The 21,502-nt window shown below is 38.2% G+C and overlaps 1 protein-coding gene across 2 annotated transcripts in view; it reads right to left on the minus strand.

Moving 5' to 3' along the window:
• The window catches only part of efna5 (ephrin A5), a 120,319-nt gene that overhangs the window by 24,054 nt on the left and 74,763 nt on the right, over positions 1-21,502 (minus strand). For both annotated transcript variants that reach the window (XM_023343393.1, XM_005794913.2), the window contains exon 2: positions 2,749-3,041. In XM_023343393.1, coding sequence (XP_023199161.1) covers positions 2,749-3,041 — 293 coding nt within the window. The remainder of the gene's footprint in view (positions 1-2,748; positions 3,042-21,502) is intronic.

Genomic DNA, 21,502 nt, shown 5'->3' on the forward strand with positions numbered 1-21,502 from the left:
ACAAACCAGAGTCAGAACAGTTCTGTCAAGAGGAATTTACCAAAACATCAACAATTTTTTGAGAGAAGCCTGTGGAAAGATAACCAATATGTTTGAGCTCATTCATTCAGTTTAAAAAGCAAGTCTACCAAATACTATGGAATGTATGTAAATTACTGACTTTGAAAACTTTCTGTTTCTGGTTATTCTTGCATTTAGCAAATAGAAATAATTGCATTTACTGATTACTAGCTGAACTAAAACAGGAAACCGCTAGCTTGATATATTGACAGGCATTGTATGCAAATATTGGGTTTCGGGTTTATGTAAGGTGATGAAACATACTCATAAACTACAAGAATAGACCTGACAATGAAGGTGGTGGATGATGAAGATAAAACCTGCAGATGAATTGGCGGATCCAGTAATGTCATTTCCTTCCAATATTCCTCCTTCAGCTTTACATTTTGTCCTCTAAAGTGATTGCCTAATACATCAAATTTATCTCCTTTGCTTTTCATGGGGAACCAACTCTGAGAAAAAGGCAGGTGGAATATCAGGTCAGATGGCTTCATGGTGGATGACTTTAATATCCGCAACAGTAGCCAGCGAGGCTATACACTAGAATCATTCAATAGCCAATGAAGCCGCAGGCCACTAAACCAATATGGCACACTATGGCAAAATGGATGCGTTCCATGGAAACCCTGTCGGTTGCAGTGTAATTTAATCCAGCCCTTAGGACAAGCATCTCTCAACAGAAATGGAAAAAAAATGTTGGAGACTTTGGGGGGGAGAGGATAAATTTTATAACTGTACACTAACACCCATCCATGCTCCCAAGTTGCGAGACTTTCATTTCAGCCCCCCATCTCAGTTTGGTGGATTGCAAATTGGCTGTAAAAGGCAAAGAAAATCTGGTTACCTTATAACAGACAAATGGAGCAAACATCAGGTTGTTAAAAGGACAGAGGAAAGATACAGACTGGTTTGTAGGCACACACACAGGAGAGACACCACTGAGAGGGCTGTGGGATTTGATGTACTTAGCACACCTCATCTCGCAACTATGAATTACAGCAGAGTATGGTCAAAGAGCAAAACATGAAATAAATACAGCGCAGAGCTCTTGGCTGGCTGTCAGGTTAACTGCTTCATAAAAAAAAGGTGCCAATTTATAAAGCAGATCAGAGTTTGGCTCAGTTTTCAAAAATAACGGGGGAAAAAGGTGAAGGAAGCAGGCAAGGAAATTGAGCTACAGTGCCTTGCAAAAGTAGCCATACATCCTGAAGGTTTTCACATTGTGTGAAATTGAAACCACAAACGTTAACATACTTGATAGGGATTTAATGTGATAGACCAACTGATGTGGAGCGGAAGTAAAATGATACATGGGTTTCCCTTTGCTTTTTTGTAGAATAAAAATCTGAAAATACTTCTTGCATCTGTATTCTGCTGTATTTACTATGATACAAATATATATATATATATATATATATATATATATATATATATATATATATATATATATATATATATATATATATATATATATATATATATATATATATATATATATATATGTAAAATTTATAGCAGAAGTCAATTTGTAAAGAGAAGCATTTGCTGGGTGCAATAAAGCTTTTCCTTATCATTTTCTCCATGTCAGGGGTGTGAAAAAAATTTTCATTGAGGTTACATAAAGATCATTAATGTCCTCTAGGGGCCAGTTGTGGTAGAATGTATAAATACAACTACTGATTAAAATGTTAAAATATCAAAGTTTCTCTGTATTCTCACTGCTTCTCAAAGTTCTATTTAAATAACTTTAGTGGGCTGGATTTGACCCGTGGGCCTTGAGTTTGACACGTGTGCTCTGAAATCAAGCATTACATCTATTTTGCAATAATCAGGATATTCTTGAGACCAATGTATTGTAAAGAAACAGCAGTAAACACATCACCTGACAGTGGCTTCTCTGGCTAACCGTGGGTGTAGTCAGCTCCATTCCATTCTACTCTATTACCCTGACTTTGATAAAACCTAATTTCCCAGGGGTTTTAACTTTAGATGAACTCAGTTTGGCTCAGTTCCACTGTCAAAGAAGCAGACGACGTAACATATACCACAAACAGAACAGGAGGCAGAGGATGAATGCAGAAGACAGACAGACGGACGGGCCCTCCTTTTTGAGATGTGGTTTTGTGCAGCTGGGAGAAAGTGAGCTGTAACTTTCAAACCGTCTCAGTTTGGACTCCCCTATGAATTCCACATCCATTTTAGGGAAGAAAAAGAGTTTTCTGTGAGAAACAGGAATGGTGTGAAAAGCTTGGCTGAAGTATTTGCTAGGATCGCTGCCATGCCACTTTCAATGCTCTGCATTGAGCACACAGAAAGTCGGGCTGAGGAATAGTTTGTCTTTGAGAAACCTTAAGTCTGGGAAGAGTGGTGCAACTTTGACAGTCAGGTCAAGTTACGTTATGTTACTTCATATTCTTCACTACTATAAATGTATGTGAGGGTTTAAATGTTGTTTTTTCATGATGCTGTTTGTTCAAAAGGGCCTTGAAAACAAATTCAGACCACATTTTTTTTAATTATTTGTTATTGCTAAATTATAACCATGTATTCTTGTGCTTCAAACTCAAATTAATGCTCTACTTTGAGTTTCTCTACCAAAGATGAAAAATGAATTATACATTGAAGTTTGTGACAAAATGTTATATTTCCTTTGTCAAAGCTCTGTATGTAAGGATGGCAGGTACTCACAGATGTAATAATATTCTCTGCCTGGTCGAAACTCGAAGCCCAAAGAAAAGGGAGTGAAGAGCTGGAACTTCTCTGAAAACTTTAGCGGCCCGTTGGGGGAGTGCGGCCTGTTGCACTCCCAGCGCTTGAAGCCCTTGGCGGTGTGGTCGCATGTGCTGTAGCCATCGTAGTTCACCATGTAGAGAACATAGCGCTCTGTTCGCTCCTCAGGCACGGAGTCCTCATAATGAGGACAGTAGACATCCAGGTAGTCATTTATGCACACGTCGATGTGATAATCACCACGGTGGAACCTGGATGAGAAGGAGAACAGAAAGGGTTCATATGTGCTTTAAAAGTTGCCTGAACATTTTTAAACTTCATTTGAATTCAGAATAAACTCAAACTCCTTTTATATCCCCTTGTACTTGAAAAATTTATAAGCACACTCATTCTCGTGGTCCAATACCTTTAGATGAGTTGGTTTATCTATAAATCTTTGTCCTCCAATACGTATTTACTCACACATACCACCGCATTCCATCTAAATCATAGCAAATGAGGATCTGGCCCAGAGAAAATATCCTAGCAAGTAAACAGATTTTTAGATCTCTCAAGAAAATGAAAACATTTACTTGAGGATGCTACTGCAGAAAAAAAGTGAGTGTAAAATAGACCTGGTCAGAAGGATACAGGATTGCAGGACGACAAGACCGTAAATGTCACGATAGGAAAAATACGGAGCCAAGCTGTCTCCGAGGGCTGTGCAGTGAAGCATCTTTACAGCAGCAATGATCTAGAACAGGCTGTGCAGGGTCACAGGGTTGCAATATGTACAGGGAGTTTCATCAAAGGCCACACGCTGTCACCGTCAGCACACACACAGAGACTATTTCTTCTCCGTCACCCATCAAACAGGCATCTCATCTGTGGACCGAATTAGAGCTGTTTCAGTGTTGATCGTATTCCTGTTTATCAAAGAGTGATTTTCATTTATTGGTCAGGGGCTTCACTGAGCAAAAATGTTTCACATCTGAAATTCCTCAGACTGTAATGTTGAAACACACTATGACTTGTATGTACATAGTTGCCAAGTATGCAGGTTCATGGCAATAAATTAAAAGTTCATATACTATAAAGATTAAGTAACACCATGATAAATATATTACATCTATTTTTGTTCACTTTTATTCTTGTGGTAATGGCTAATTAAACTGGTGGTTTACAGAGTGCTGTATTCTAGCATGATAATGGAATGTTTAGTGGCAGGAAAAAATACAGTAGAAAATTAGCAAAAATCACAGAAATGGTCACAGCTTCACTCCATTAATGCAGTAATTCTTCTAAAAGGAACAAAGTATTAGAGAGCAAATACTAAGTGCATATGCTGTTCGGTATATGGACATACTGTTCAGTAGGCTGAGATTTCTATATTAAAAATCTGACTTTAATCAATCTCAAGCAACATTCTTATTTGTTGAAAAACTGAATTTGGAGGATTTTCAATAGCTAATCATAAAAAACACTGATAAATATTGAGACATAGCAATATGTGATGAATCTATGTGTTTCACTTCTCAAATTTATTTGTTGAAAAAAAAACCAACTAGCTTTTCTGTGCTATTCTGATCTCAAGGGACATACTAAATATATCTGTTATCTGTGGCTAACTGAAAGCCATGCAGGGGACATGACTTAATATTTTAGACCCACCCTTCGATGTTATAAGACAACAAGGTTACAAGAAGTTCAAAAAACTCTTAAGAAACTCTGCAAGTGCTCTAATTACATGCAGAGCAAGCAAGAGACATAAATAATTTTATCCTATAAAAATCTAGAGCTTCAAGATTTATGGTTATAAAGAACTAAGGAATGCTAATGAGTCCTCACAAGATAGTGAAAATTACAGCAGAGGGGGAAAAGATTTATAGATTTTTTTCAATAAATGTTTCAAGCATCCTCAGATGCTGGTGAAAAACATATACATTATAATGTCATAATTTCCTTCATCTTTCACTTTACTTATTTGCTTTCTGTTGTTTCAGTGAAATGTCAAACTTCTGACACTAATGAATTACTCTTAAAAAATGCTATGGGAGTTTATCCCCCAAAAAAATATGCGATTGGAAAAGTATTTGTATATCAAGATTTTATTTCTGATTCTATTGTGTTATATTTACAAACTAAGTCATTCCTTCCTTGGTGAAAGGTTCTTGGCAGACTCTGAACCTGCTGCCTGAACATGCAGCAGACATGGGAACTCATCGTACCCGTCAATGTCTTTCTATCTGTAATTGTTCAGTTTTGTTGAGCCTAAAATGTACCTTCAGGTTTCATGTTCTAAGCTTACAGGAGTGAAGTCCTGTGTGGTCTCCTTCTGCTGTCGTCTATCTGTATCAAAGTTTGACATGTGGTGCACCCAGAAACAGTAGCCTGCAAACTTGGCTGTAGCAAATAGTTATTTGAGGAAATATTCCCTTTTTATCACATTGAAATAGTCAGTCAATTCTATTCTGATGTCAACAAGGAATTGGATGAGCAACCATGAATGTGGTTTGCACATTCATAACAACATAAATACCCTTTCTCCCTCATTCTGACACTCTGCCAGTTGTCTTCACCACATCTAGAAGCCCCAATGCTCTGAATTGCTGCCATATGACTGGATGATTTATAAATTTTACCTAATTAAGTAGTTGGTGAGTGTACAGAATGTCGTCTTGGCATTCTAAATAAACATCAAGTTCTGTAAAACCACTCTGGATGCAGACTGCAGATCGGCAGGAGCGTGTTCCAGTGCAGAGATCCAGCACGACCCAAATTCACTTGTTCTGAAGATCAAATAGCAATTTGAGCAGAATATGGGCCGGCTGCGCTCACTTGTCACTTCATCTGAATGTTTGTATAATGGAATGTTTAATGCAACAATCAATCTACAAATTGAGCCAAGCCATCTCTCATTATTGTCATCATGCGAGTTCCTCAGGCCCTGCTCTGTATATTAATGCACATCTGTGTATATATGAGCATGAGCCAGGTTAAAAAGTTGTCTCCCCCCCCCTTTCTGTTTACCCATGTAGGGTAAATACCAGGGTATGGGTGTTTACAGCTGAGGCAGTGAGGAACTCATCTGTAACATTTCATTTAAAACATGTCTGTGGAGGTCCAGGAAGAGCCATGCATCTCTCTTACTGCTTCAAAATGTCACCGACTTGATGGTCACATCCTCCCATCCGCTTGGCCCAGCTTCTGTGTTAGTGCACACACTGTTTGCGTGCATGTGTGTGTGTGTGTGTGAGCGAGAGACAGCATGAGCATTACAGCGAGAATACATGCGTGTGTGTTTGTGTGATGTTTTAGCTGCCCTTCTCTGTGTGCCTCAGCAGTCAGAATAGTAGCTGGTGGCCCTGACTGCAAATGAGCCAGAGGATGTTTGGGTGAGTGAGCTCATAAAAAGGGACAGGACAGGCATTTGTAACATGCCTCACAAACACACATACAAAGTGACACCTATGTATCGCAAGCATGTATCGGGTTTGTGTTGTCAGTTGAATGAACTGCCAGGAAAATAAATAAAAAAAATTGGCAAAGGAGCAACAGTGAGACAACCAAAAGCTGCTAATGGCACAAAGTAAGAAAGAGAGTGAGAGTGGGAAAGTGACATGAAGTGGGGAGAAGTGAAAGAATCTGGTTCCAAAAGACAAGGCAGGACACAAAGAGGAGACAGCAATACTGCTGATTCTACTGCCAGGCTCTCTGTGAATATGTGTGCAGGATTTATCCAACCATACATCCATCATTTTGGGAGATTCCCCCTAAATCTGCATGTGCTTGGCCTGATAGTGTGAGCAGTCAAGTCAATTTAGAGAAAATCTTGTATGTTATGGATTTGTTTTGTTCATTGTTCCCATAAACATCTTGTTATGGTGGGTCTAATGTGGCAGTTTTAGATGCAACCGATGTCTCATCTGTAGCAATTTGAGATTTAATTGGCTGCTGCAGTTGTGCAAACACTCCCCGCTTTCTCAGCAGAGAGAAGAAACAGTTTTTCACCCAAAAACAGGCAAGTTCCTCAAACATACAACAGCCACTGTGCTGCACATACAAACCACTAAAACTTGACCTATGTTTAGTAATCTTAATCTTAAATTCATAAACTGAATCCAATTTTATAAATGTTCTAATTTATGTGCTTTTAAGTTTATAAATAACTTACTCAGATTATACAGAAACTTGAGAAACTTGATCCAGGAAAATAACAAGGGAATTTTAGAAGCTTAATCAGACCCACTATGTGGTGATATAACCAGGCAGGGGTCTGTTACTCAACAGACATGATGCATGTAGCTTTTCAAATATACTTTTAGAAAGGTTTATGTTAAGATTGCAGTGAAATAAAGCCTCAGGAGTGACTTTTTACATACATTCACTGGCCTTGACTCTTTATTGAGCTAAAGCAATCTTTTATTTTCTACATGATCTCCAGAACATGCAAGGTTTAAAATCCTAAAGTGCTATGATCAAAAAACTGTTTTGCCAGATGAGACAGTATGGCCAGCTAAATAGGTTTAACTAGTTGTTGTGTAGTTTTTCTCTCCCTGAGACTTCAACAAGTGTTTGAAAGATTAGAAGAATTAATTTCTGGCTTGAATGAATGAAGTCCCACTGGCATACTGTATATCCTGACAGGGATCAATGAAAATGGATGAAAAGTGAACAAAAAAAATATAAAACAAAAAATGTGGAATTTAGGAGGAAAAAAGTGAATTTCATAGGGCCCAAATTATCATGATGGCCAATTTCATCTTTAGTCCATAAAAGTGTTCAGTCTGATTTATTCTTGTATTCACTTATTTCAAAAGCAACTCCTCTGAGTATTGTAAAAAAAGAAAAAAAGCCTGAGATTCAGTCCAGGGAAAAAAGAGCTTTCCAAATTAGAGACAGGGCTAAAGTACGTTCAAGGAGAGGAAAAAAAAAATCCATGTGGAGTTTTTTGCGAAGTTACCCAATCCTCTCCCCCTTAACGCCACACACATGCACACACTCCACCCAAACCACAGTCAGATCTCTGGAGTTTACTACATACTTCTGGCAGCAATTGTTCGCATTCTTGTGAGAAACTGTAGCAGCAGAGATTGACAGCGAACGCCCTCAAGCAGTTAAATAGGTAATTAGGGGCAGAACTTGGATGAGAGGCTAATTGTCAAATGGTGATAATTACATGTTTTTGTTATGCCACAGCTGGTCCAATAAGCTGTAGGTCACAACACAAAGATGGAAAAATCAGCTGGACGCAGTGTGTGTGTTTGTCAGTGAGGGGGACATCATTTCTATCAACCAATGGTGGAATTTTCACACCACCGCTAACTTTACGGGGCTTTTTGGGTGAAAACTCAGGAGCTAAGTACTGTCAGCTCCCACACATAAACTTGCTCAGAGTTACAAACAGAGTGAGTCTGGCAGAGCTGGAACAGTGGGGTGAATGCAGCGAAAGGTGGCACACCACTGCAGTCACTGATTGGCTCATTTCCATTTCAATTACACAGCCCAGTGACACTGCAGTGCGTGCACCAGGGGCACACGCACTCACAGAGACAAACACACACAGGGGCCTCCGCGCTTCACACGCGGTCCCATCAGCTACTTCTCTGAGCCGAGCATCAGTGGCTGGAGACAGAGAGCGAGGGGGACGGGGAAAGACAGATAACCTGAGTGAAAGAGAAAGACGGGGGAGCTCTGTGGCAGGCCAAGCCTGGGAGCAATTCCAGCCTTCTTACCAGCTGAATAAGTGAGAGTCAACGGATGCGAGGAATAAGGAACTTCACAATGTATTGCCAAGGCACAGTATCACTGTAAATACCACCACTCCATGAAGTCACTCACATATAGACCACCTTGTAACACCAACCATTGATACATTAATCGGATAAAAAGATGTGTTATCTATTCTTTTTATTTTGCAAAAACACTTCACTACAAACACATTCAGAGAGTTGGCAAGTAAAAGCTTAAAAGCGGTAAATGTAAAAATATGTTTAATGCATGAACATATATTGTTGAGCTGATAAAGTATCTTAAAAGGTCAGTCAATATGAAGGGAGGCTATTTCTAACTTAAAAACTTGAAGCTTTTGAGTAGCTTGGTTTTCAGTGTAGGTATCCCATTGCTTCAAAGCAAAAAAAAAAAAAGCAACTCAGTGCATATCTAAACTGTGATAATGATCGTGGTTCAATATAGAAGTTCATAAGCTAAACTTATCTGCAGAAGAACACATTTCTTTATTATTATTGCAAATGTAAACCTCAAATCTCATGAGTCACAGTCTTCTTCTGTTAATTGTGAGCTGCAGCTTCTTTTTACTTGTGTACATGTCTTATCTTATCTGCTTCTGGGCTTGAGCTGTTCACACCTTATTCTTGGTGTCTCACTTCTCTTTAAGCTGATTTGCCTCCAATTATTCTTAGATTGTTTAAATAGATCAGGATCCAAAAAAATGTAAGTGAAAAGAGCAAAATACAAAAACACTGAGTAAGTAAAATGAATAAGGCTTCTACCCACCAGCCCTGGTCTACGCTGCTTTAAACAGTATTTATTGTGCAGCTCAACAACATTGAAGCAGATGAGATACAGCAGCAGACATTGGATTCCACTCCTGTCAGGTACAAACAGAAACTGAACCAAGACAGTTTGGATATATGTTAACTTACAGTCAGTATGTCAGAATTTGGTACAAATAATATAAAACTATGGCTTCATCCAGCTTTGCATGAACAAATTAGGCTGCTGCTGTTGACGGTGGTTTAATGGTGTGGGGTACATTTTACTTTTAGATTTTGGATCTCTAAAACCAGCTGATCATTGTTTAAAGACACCTGAGTATTGCTGCTGAACTTTTTTTTTCCTATCTGGCTACTTCAAGCAGGATAATCCACTGTGTGACAAAGCTCAAATTATCTCAAACTGCTTTCTTGAACAAGACAATGATTTCACTGTGCTCCAATGTCATGGCCTTTGCAGTCAACAGATCTCAATATAATAGAGGATCACTGGGATTTGGTGGGATGGGAGATTATCAACATGGAATACCATTTCTCTGACAAATCTGACAAAAACTGTGTGATGCCAAAATTTTTATGGAATCTTTTTGGCACCGTGTCGATTCTTTGCAATAGAAAATTTGGGCGTTTTTGGAGGCAAATCCAACCAGGTTTGGAATTAGAATCCTAACTAAATATGAATGGTCAGATTATTTTTCTAATGTTGAAAAAGCAAATTTGATTTAAAAAGACTAAAATGTTAGCCTAATCAAATTGGAACCACTTTTAAAAAGTCCATGTAAACAATTATCTCTCGATTTTTTTAAGCTGAGCCATATATTTTTCTGTGTTGCAGCAAATGTTTGATGACATCATATTTACTCAAAGTGGACAACTGATGCATGCACTATGACAAAACTCCATGCTCTTAAGAGATTTTGACAAGAACAAGACATGAGCACTTAAGCACTGCTGACAGCTATTTGCATTACAAACTTTGCCATGAGTGCTTAAGAAAAGGAGATTATCTCTGTGAATGTGACTGTTTTTCCTGTTTTCTGTGATATTTTTGCCATTGCCCTTTTCCGTTCTTTTCATTTTCTCATACACTTCTTAATTCAATTCATGACCCCAAATAAAATCTGCCTACAGTATTTTGCCACCCTTGTTGAAATTCATGCATCCTCAGGCATTGTTTTGCTGGCCGATACATAAAATCTCAGTAACCTGAAACTAGAAAATCATTGGAACCTAATTGCGGAAAACTACTGTTTCACTCTCAGTTTTTGAGTCAGTTTTCCATGCAAGTGTACATGCAGCTAAAATAAAGACTCATTTGTTGATTTTGATCCAGAGGGGAACACAAGATTAGCCGAGGGGAGATGAACTCCAACTGAACTTTTGCATGCATGCACATGCAAAAGTCTTTTCATGACCTTTCAACACATATGCTACAAACACACATCGCAAACACTTCTCTATATAGTTTGCACAGTTGTCTAATTACAGATGATTGGCCTGGGTCTGAGGATGAAAAAGAGGGGGAGCTGGAAGAAAGAATGCACTGACAGACGGAAAGAGGCAGAGGGAGAGAAGAGAGAACCTGTTGCTCTTTGTCAATCTTTATTTTCCTGATTTCATTAGTGAAAAAGGGACTTAACCTTCCTAACAGATATTTATCTTTTGATTACTGAAGCTAAAGGAATGTCTTGGTGAAAAGAGAAGGAAAGTGAAAAAAAAAAGAACTGACAACTGCGCCATAAAACTTCCACTCCGCAATCATCCTGATTGCGAAATTACATTTCCACCATCCGTTGATTTCAAAATTTTTTGACTGTAGAAAATATTTTATCTGTTTCAGCAGAAAATGCCAGGGAAAGGGACAAAACCACTTTCCTGTGATGTGCATAGCTTGTTAATTACACTGGTGGAGAGGGAGTGTGGTCACAAACAATAGTGAACTGAATGACGCTTAACACGTTTAGATGCCAAAAAATGTTATAGAATGTGAATCATCCATCCATCCATTTTCTAACACCCTTGTCCCTAGTGGGGTCGGGAGTAAAATGTGAATCATTTGTAAATAAGTACTTTAGAACTATTGAGGCAATCTTGAATAGTACATTTAGAAATGAAATTTGTAAAATATCAGCAAAAGAGTAGTTTTTTCTAGAGTTTTCTGTAAGTTTTAGTGGGATCAACAGAAAGAAATGTAGATGAGACATGCATGAATTCTGAAAATTAAATAAACAATTTACTTACCTAAAAATCTAAGCATAAAAACGTTAACTTGTGTTTTGCAGGTCTGACATCAGACTTGTTTTTCCACCTAGCTTGCTTAACATTAACAACCTCCCACAATTTGTTTCAGAAAAGTTAAAAACATGTTTTAGCAAAGTAAATTCTTATTTTCAAGCCAAATGTCAAATAGCAGTTTTTTAATCTAATGGATAAAGAAGGAATTAAAGTATTGCCTACATTTATGCATTAATGCGTAGGCTGTGACCCTGAAAGAGTCCTTAGTCTTGATGCATTTGATGTATCAAACTAGACTTGTAACCATTGCTTGAAGCTGATTATATATATATATATATATATATATATATATATATATATATATATATATATATATATATATATAAAAAATTGACCGATTGGTGAGCTTAAAGGACTTCTGCATCTCAAATAATTAGGTTTGTCATTTTGTCACAGCTTAATAATACCTGAATTTCTTAAAAATAATAATGTTAGCTCACTTATTTAAAATGATGAATACACAAAGAAATGGAGTAAGCAGTAAATGAAACAACAGATATATTTATGACAAGTAATTTGAGACTTCTTGTTTCGATTGTGTACGAATAACGTGTGATACAGAGGCCCCTTTTCTCTAACTATTCAAAACATGTAAATTCATTAAAAATGGCAATCAAGTAAAAGTAACGCTTATTTTACATCCAAAATAGCTACAAGAAAATAGTTACTAGCCAAAACGTAACCTTTATCTAGGTTAAGTTTTAAATGTTTTTTGGAAAACTTTCTAGGAAATTAACAAAATATATTTATGGGAGAAACTAAAACCATGAGAATTGGATATGCAACATAAATTTTGATGTGGACAGCATGGCGACTGAGAGAGACAGCTACTGGGGGAAAGAGATCAGACAGGGGAGGAACATGTGAGAATGTCACTGCGTTGTATTAGTTGACAGCTACATTCCTGACTGGCTAAATGGCCGATAGGCTTACAACGTCAGGAGGGGTGTGGGGACAGGACACGGTAACATCAGGGCTATTGAGTATCATGCATCTAACAGCCTGTATGTAAGATGCATATAGGGCATATTTTCACATTTATATGGTTTGTCTGGTGTAATGCACAAACAGGGCCACATCTGCCGGTCACGGTCCATTTTATTGTGTCCATCTGTTGTAGCTTTATGGATGGTGTACCTCAAGGCTTAAAACAGGTGGTCACCCTGGCATAATATAGTATCTGTAGGGAGGAAAATTCTTTCTCAAATCTGTTTCATTCTCCCATCTATCAAGAACCTTTCCATCTTTTCAACATCCCCTCCACCCTCTATCCTATCACCGTCACCATTGACTGTGATCTTACAATATTCATTTCTACCATTTCTGTCTGTCAATGCTCATTTTGCCCCAGGGAGACACTGAATTAAGATCAGTGACAGACAAGTTCTTGTTCTGCTTTTGGTGCTGAATGAAGTGCAGAAATGTAAGTGTTTGATGTAGTGAGCTTCGGCATGCTGAAACTTAAGTTCAAAACAGGAGGGGGAGGAAAAAAAGGGCAGACGGATACTTCCTCTGAGCTCATGAACTTGCTGGACTGCCAAACACTGATGTACGCTCACTCTGGGAGTGTGAACCACTGCATGTGTGTACGGGGTGTATATTTGTGTGTAAAAGGATTTCTTTATGCGTTTCCCTCATCACTAAGGGAGTCGGGAGAAAAATGACACACACACACACACCCAACATCCTGTCAGGCCCTGGGGCCATTCCTCTGAATCATGGCCGCCCCCAAACCCGCTTCAATCCCTCTGTAAATACCGTTCACTTTGACATGTTTACTGGGACCTGAGTGGAGGTCCACTTTCCTCTAGAAGCATGTGAGTTCTCCATGGTCATACACAGGCAGCAAGCATCAATTAATAGTCATGTATCACTGAGTGGTGAGATGGGAAGGCCATTAATCACAACTCATTGTTTTATGGTGACGGGGGGTTTGGCAGCTGGGACAGAACAGCAGCAATGAAACAGCTCTGAGTCGTGTAACATGTCCTCCTGATGTTTCTGAGGAAGAGAGAGAGAATAGGGAGATAAAATGAGAGAGAAAGAAAAAGAGAAAGGAAAAAAAGAAGAGGGTGATATCCCGTGATAGAGCTGAAGTCTTGGTCCGAGACCTGAATTGGAAGTCGACCATCTTACTTTGAACAGATTACAGGAGCTTGGATAAACACACACAAAAAGCACAGAGCTGCTTGAACTTGCCACTGCGATACAGTCATTAGAGTTGATGTGGTGCGCTGCATGTGTGGAAGCACAAAAAAACCCCAATTCTCAGGTTGAGGTTGTTTGCTTCTTTGAACAGTGAGCGACGTTGCATAAAGTCCTTGGTGCAAAAGCTAAAATGAAATTTAAAAAAAAGCAGTGACTGCACCGAAAGAAAACCTCAGCAATTGTGATACACACCGTGATTACTTCACATAAATATAAAACATTTTCAAATGTAAAGTACATACTAAATAATAAAAAGAATAAATCAGATAAATTAGGCACTTTTCATAAAAATATGTTCGTATTTGTTAAAACTGTTACTATGTCCTGTTAGTATAAGACAGATAATCTGTGAAAAGATCCAGCTCCTCTGCCTCCTCCCTGTGGTTGAATTGGCCATGGCCTGATTTCAGTAGCTCAGTAGAATATACACTGATATTCCCAATCAGTTCTAAAAAGGTTCTATATATTAAACATGAATGGGGAAAAAAAAGTTGACTTCATAATATGGTGCCATGAAATTGGGCCTCTTTTTGTTTAAGAAGCTCCTTTTCTTTCCGACACTCCACCTTCAGCATGTCATCACAGCAATACTTCTCACTATGCCCTTAACAATGGCTCTTAGGAGCATTGGACTGAGAAATAGTTCATATGATACATTCTGAAAACGCACAAGGATGATCTGTGAGGCAGAAGCTCGACCAGAGACAGCAGGTCCATGGAGGAGCTTTGTAGAAATAGGGAGCACTTTGTGAGAGCAAGTGTTTAGACACCCCAGAATGGCTGTCACAAGAGAGTCAAGGATTCCTCAAAAATCCATGAAATAATCAAAGCAACTCTCCAGGTATGTTTTTGATGAGCGGATAACATGACAACATGATGTAAAGTTTAAAAAAGTCAATTTTACAAAACACCCCTTTGTTAAGGTAAATAGGCAGGAAACAAAATAAGAGGATGAGCAAGTCTAGAGTCTTTCTTGCTTTATCAAACCCACTGCACAGATCAAATAGACATGCAGCCTACTCTAAAATGTCCTTTTCACTTAATATCTGTACCATAAACACATCAATGAGCACATACCCTACACACATCCTGGCCTTCACGGAGGGTTGCCATGGAGCTGTAACAAGATGTTATAAAAGCAGTGTATTCTTGAAACCCCTGCCCTCTTTTCATAGTTCTCAATCCTTAGTGATATATTCCACACTACTGTAAATGTGAGCTTCTGCAGAAAGTGTGGGAGGCCTTCGATGCATGCAGAAGCTTTAAAAACAGGTACTTAAGCAGCACTTTGCAAAGGAACAATAGGAAGTCAAAAAATATGTTTTTATCTCACCGTCACTTTATTGTAGAAATGCAGCAAAAAATTGACTGCTGATCGGAAAAGAACAATGTTCAAACTTTTTTTTTTTTAGATTAGTAAGCAAGTAAGCACTGTTAGCAATGTCAAATCCCACCCTGTTTTGGAAGTTGTCATTGTGTGAAGAAGAATAGCCTAGCCATTGTCTTCCTATGACATTTGCTCAATTTTCTTTGCAGGATGATTTGCATTTCATCCTGAGAAAGCCCTTTAAGATTTTAATCTCTGACTGCAATTAAACATGTTGGATTTAGAAATTATGTCAATAGTAGGTCTAAAAGTTCAATCACCATGATTTTCATCACTGGTCCTAACGTCCTAACAACATCAACAACAAATTGATGAGCGATATATGAACTTTAAGTATATCGCTCTGTTGAAAATGAATTTACAAAAAATTCATATGCATGCATATCAGAGAAAATTTATTATCTTGAAATACAAGAATCTTCACTTATTTTGTCACTTTGAACAAATTGAGGCTCCATTTATTGCCTATGGCAGAAATTGAGGCTTATGATAAAGAAAAACAACAAACAACCTGATGACTGATGGCCTTACCATCTATAGTACAGTAACCAAGAAATATTTTTATTATGAACAATAACTTGATTCTTTTTTTAAACTTGTGTTTTGTCGAAATGCATGCCAAACAAACACCCATCATGATTAATGATAGATTTGGCTCTGGATACACTCACTGAAGAAAGATGAAAAAGGCACAAGACCAAAAGTTCTTAGAAACTCACTTTTAGTTCAGCAACGTCATTCTCATCCATTTATGTGAATCTAAAACGGCAACAGATCCTTCTTATTTAGATGCCTCCTCATTTGTAAAGCCCGTCTTTGTATTTTGTCCTCTTCCGGATGCTTTTAGTTCCAGGGTCATTACTTGATCTCTGTCTCTATTCCCCTTGATATTTTCAAATTAGCCTTAAAAGAGTAGTTGGAGAAAATAATGTTTGTACATGTTTTGCTAGGAACTGAGAACTCTTCACATTAAGTTAAAACTATTTAGGAAAGCTTCCTGGGACTTTTACTACAAACATTTTCTCTAGGTTCACTTAATTCACTTAATCAGAGGATATAAGAAACATTCATTTTACAGTAGATGCTGTCTTTAGGCACAAGTGTGGAGTGAAGTGCAACATTAAGGGTTGCACATTTGCTAGACAGACAGAGAGATGTTTGAACCCTCCCATGGTTCCTTGATCTTGTTTGACCTCAGGCGTTGTCAGAATAAAAGTGCATTATTCATCTTTACTGAGCAATGCTGTAATTATATATGCTTGTGCAAACAGCTGATTGGTATGTGAAGGCAAGTTTTCTCTCATAAAATGTAATCTTGATAATTTTGTCAGCACAATAAAGTTTTTAAAAAGAAAATTATTCTGTGATAAATATTATATTGGCAAGTACACCAAATAAAACTTCACAATTACAGGGCAGGGCTTACTAGTGTTGCCAAATAGCATATCAGTGAAAAGAAAAAAATACATCAACGATCCAAATCACATTATCAGGACCACTTCAGCAGATTTTCAGACAGATACAAGTTAAGGATGACATAAGATGTGTCAAGTTTCCAGTTTTTGTAAAGCCTTCACCTTGCAACACTGATCTTACCCTACTTTACCTTCAAGAACTGTATACTCTGTACCCTTCAAGCTATTCTCCACCACATATCGCCCATTGTAGGAGTAGACGAGACATCACATTGCTGATTGAGAAAGCAGTTACAATGCAAATGTAAAACCAAGACCAATGCAATTAGAGCAGACATTTTGAACTGTTTTTATTATTTTATATTAGAATGATTAATATGACCTGATTGAGGGTAGCAGTTATCGAGTACTGGAGTTTGGTACCCCTGTTCTAGAAAATTAAGGTTTTAGCATTACCTCTAGGGTTTCCAAAAGACTAAGAACATTTCCCAATCCACTATGTTTCACACCAAAAGGAAATCAGAAACTAAAACGAATAAAACAGAGCAATCAGTTTTTTGCAGATTGCTCTGTCTTGTTCTCTCACAACCTTGGGATTTAAAGACAATGCAGCTTCCATTTAAATAACTCCTTTTATATTTGTATTTCTTCTGCAATTCTTGTCTCAATTCAAGCATATCTCAGTGTTTTTCTATTTGTTTGTCGAGTCACAGATGCAGCTTTTTCTTTCAAGAGAATACTTTTGCCAGCAGAAAGTTGTCACATGGGCCTCTCATGGCTGGTTAAAGGTTACAAGGTGCTTTAGCTGCTACACAGTGGACACATGCATGCACATCCACGTCTGCATTTATGCAGCAAGTTGTGTGTGTTTGTAGTTTTAGCATGAACAAAGCAGTTCCAGGACCTTCAGGGTCAGTCTCCCATTGAGAAGCTGTCAAGGTCCCATGCAGGGGGTTAAGTGGTGTGTCGGGCAGTTGGACTCTGTTTTTTAAAGTGGGCCATGCTGGCGTTATATATATGGCCACAAAGGTCACTGTGTAATAAAGACATGAGCTTGCACAGAATTTAGTACATATAGAAACACACATATGGCTGCGCATGGAAATACGCACATAAATCTTTAAAAGTAAACTCTGGTTTGCTGACATACTTACACTGCTCTCAAAGCGTATCTTTCGATGGCCTTGGTCTCTGTCTACATATCTTTTAGTTTACCATACTTATGTTAATATAAAGCACTGTACACATGACTGTGAATTGAGTTGTTTGTAAATGAATCTATTCAAGAAAAATAAAAAAAGTGAAGGACGTTTTTGAAAACTGTTTGTAACTTGTAGATTTCTAAGGGGATTTGCGTAATCACTGTTTATTTTGAGTTCCACCATAGATTTATGTGCAATACTTCAGTACTAAATAATAAATCTATAACAATTATAAATGCTAGCAGTGAGAGTGAGTTTTTAACTATTTGGAAAGGGTACAAACTAAAGAGAGTAAAATAAGAAGTGCCAGTACCAGTCCATGTCTATTTTCTGTGAATGTTGGAACTTTCTCCTCAGAAAAACAGCAAGCTGCTTCTTTTTTACGGCTTGCAGGATCAAACAATCCATAGTGGGAGCAGTCAGTGCTGTCCTTGCCTTTGATCCCAATTCAGCCCTGTTTAAAAAGCCATTTTGACAAAGCAAAAACTCTTTCTGTTTAACAAGCTGAAAGATATTTGGCATGCCTTTGTTCTGGGCTGCAGGCGATAAGTGCTACAAGCACACTGCAAATGTAGGGGGTGACCTTACTGTATGGCACAATGTTTATTCATATGTAGGTCTTTGCATAGCAAGGGTGACTATTTGATATAGGTATCTAGTACTGAAACATAATTTTTTGATAGTTTTAAGTAGAAAAATGTATTAATTAATAGCTTTTTAAGTAGAGTGCCTACTTGTATTTGCTTACTCTGAGCAAAAGTTTTAAAATATATGTTTGTTATGGAACATGCTGACCTTTCTGACCTCTGATTGGAATTGTGCTTTAATATTTTTGTACTTTCTTTACCATTCTCCTGACTGTCCATGATTGCAATACCAATCAGAGCCCCTATTCAAAACTCTATAGTTTCTCACAGTTCCAATCGTTTTGGACTTTTTAGTTACTGCGCTGATTAAAGCATGTGCTGGCTAACCAGTATCAAAGTAAACCAAAGTTTGAAGAAGTAACAACTTCAAAAGAACAAAAAGTTTCCAATTGCATTCAAAAATATTTCTGATTGCAAAAAACAAGGCTAGCTATGATATGGGAACAATCATAGCTATTTTGTTTAGAAAAAAATCTTAACATGCGATTTCCCCTCCCAATAAATAAATATATCAAGTAAAATTCTTCTGCGTGAGATCATGCACACATACATCTCAATCTCTCATAATGAAATTCAGATTGATTTTTGTCAAACCAAATTAGATCTTCATTCAAACTAATTGGCCTATTTTAGTACTCTCCCCCATGGAGCAAGACAGAAGGCTTTGGCTCTGAAACAAGGTCTCTAGGTCACATCTTGTTGGGCACAAGGCTGCGTTCCCTTTAACATTTCCAACTGTGAGTTCATGAACTTTTGAACTTGTCAAACAGAGCAGGAAATTGGAGCAATACGAATGAAATTTAAGCCCCTAAATGGGATTTGTAGAGTAGGAAATGATTTGTGCTGTTTATCTGTGGGCCATAGCTGGTGTTGGCAAACAGAGAAATACTCACACCTAGAAAAACACACACACATAAATACACAAAGGGGGTTATATGGAAGCATGTGGTGACACGCCGTGGACAGGTTCACCGACATGTGTGGTCTAAAGTTAGCACAGTTGCAGAATGCTTTCAGTCTTTGCGTCCATCCATCTCTGAAAATGTGCTCCTTCTCCAGCTGTCTCCTTCATTTCATCCCCGGTCCTGAGCTTGCTGTCAGGGTCCTCGGCCTCAGCACGGCATACCGCATGGTCAACACATGCCTCGCCTGGGTACAGCAGCAGCTCGTAAAATAAAACTACTATCAATCCTGATAAATGAGAGTCCAATTATTACTAAACAATAACGAGGACCACATGTTGTACCCCACATGGCTCAAATAGGGAAATATTTCAATTATCTATCATATGTTAATGTTAAATCCAGTGCCTAGCAGAAGCATTAATACTTCTTGAACTCTTTTGCATTTTGTCATGTTTCAGCCTACAACCACATTGTATTTTATCAGGGAGGGAGAAGGTTGTGCAACCCCCATAAATTAATGTGATGTGAGGTGGAAGGGAAAGGGTATTCAAAATGTTTTATAAAAAGGGAAGATTCTGTTTCAACCATAAACTTACCAGAGTAAGTTTATGACTTAAGCTGACAGGCTGGGTAAGGACACCATTAAGTGGAGAAGCACCCAAGAGGCACCAGGCAACTCTGGAGGAGCTGCAGAAATCCACAGCTCTAATGGGAGAATCTGTTTACAGGACCAGTATTAGTAATGCACTTACTAATAAATCTGGCTTTTGTGATAGAAAGGCAGAAGACAAGAAATTCCATCAACAGTCAAATGAAAGACAGAGCAAACATGTGGTATAAGGGCCTGTGATCAGATGAAACAAGTTGAACTTTTTGACAACATTTAAGATGCTTTATGAGGCAAAAACAGAACATGGTAGGAGCTTCATGACCAGAGCATACTTTTCTTCAAAGAAGTTGTTTGGAGTTGATGGGATGATGGATGGAGCTAAATGCAGGACAATCCAAGATGTAAATTTTGATATTGGTAAAGTTAGAAAGAGGTTATTTTTTCAGTTGGAAAACAGCCATAAATGTACAGCCTGAGAATCTTAACATATTTATGTGTCTGAATGGCCATATCAAAGTTCAGACCTAAATCTAAAAGAGAATCTGTGGCAGCAATTGAAAATTGTCACGTTAATAATATTGCAGTATTAAGGTTAAGATAATCCCTCTGTCCACTACTCTATCCACACCGCCTGTCGCCCATTTTGTGTCTGACTCATTCCACCTGCTGCTTTCTCTCCACACTCTGTCGGTGGCATGTCAAAAGCTTAAACCGCCTAGTATTGATATCCCCATCATGACACAGCGGGGGCCCTTCATCACAGACGCACAGATGCCTGGGTGAGATGTCCCGGTTGAGGCATTAGTTAAGTGTGTGCACACTGTTTGTGCAAAGAGGTGGTCCACATCGGGTCAGCAGTGTCAACTCTGAAGGGTCGAGCTACTTGTCCCACAGGTGCAGGGGATCAATGCGAACACAAATCACCATCTCCCAGTTTAATCCTTCTCCACATACTCACCTGGATCCCTCTGAGGTTCATACATTACACAGTTGTTACATTTTCTCCAATTTTTATTTATTTTTTTTGTTGAAATGCCAGTTCATTTATCTAGAGAGATAAGAGCATGGTTCCCATGAATACTACAAGAAAATAATGTATTTGAAAAGAGAACACAATCCACATCTAGATAAGGACGAAAAGGAAAAAGATTATGGGATCCAAGAAAAACTTTATTTCTTTCAGGAAAACCAAAATCCAATAAGAGTGGAAGTGCAAATATTATGCTTTCAAAGGAGGAAGAATTTCATAACAGAGAAAGAAACTGAAAATCACACATGTTGAGAATCGTATCTAATTGACCATCTCTGCGGTTCAGTGTCAGCATGTATGAGCCACACAGAGAGGAGCGGATTTAATATCAGTCTCTGGCTTCATGCCGTCTGACTGAAACAGGCTTGCGAGAAAAAGAGAGAGAATCAGGCAGAGCAAAGATGTGTCAGTGAAACTACAGAGACTGAACTCGCATGTCTCTTTTAAGCAAATGTGACAGACAAAAGTGGATCAAAGTAACACCAGAAACAATCAGTGTTTTACAAAACGACGAGGCAA

This window comes from Xiphophorus maculatus, chromosome 12, assembly GCF_002775205.1.
Source record: "Xiphophorus maculatus strain JP 163 A chromosome 12, X_maculatus-5.0-male, whole genome shotgun sequence".
Taxonomy (NCBI): Eukaryota; Metazoa; Chordata; class Actinopteri; order Cyprinodontiformes; family Poeciliidae; genus Xiphophorus; species Xiphophorus maculatus.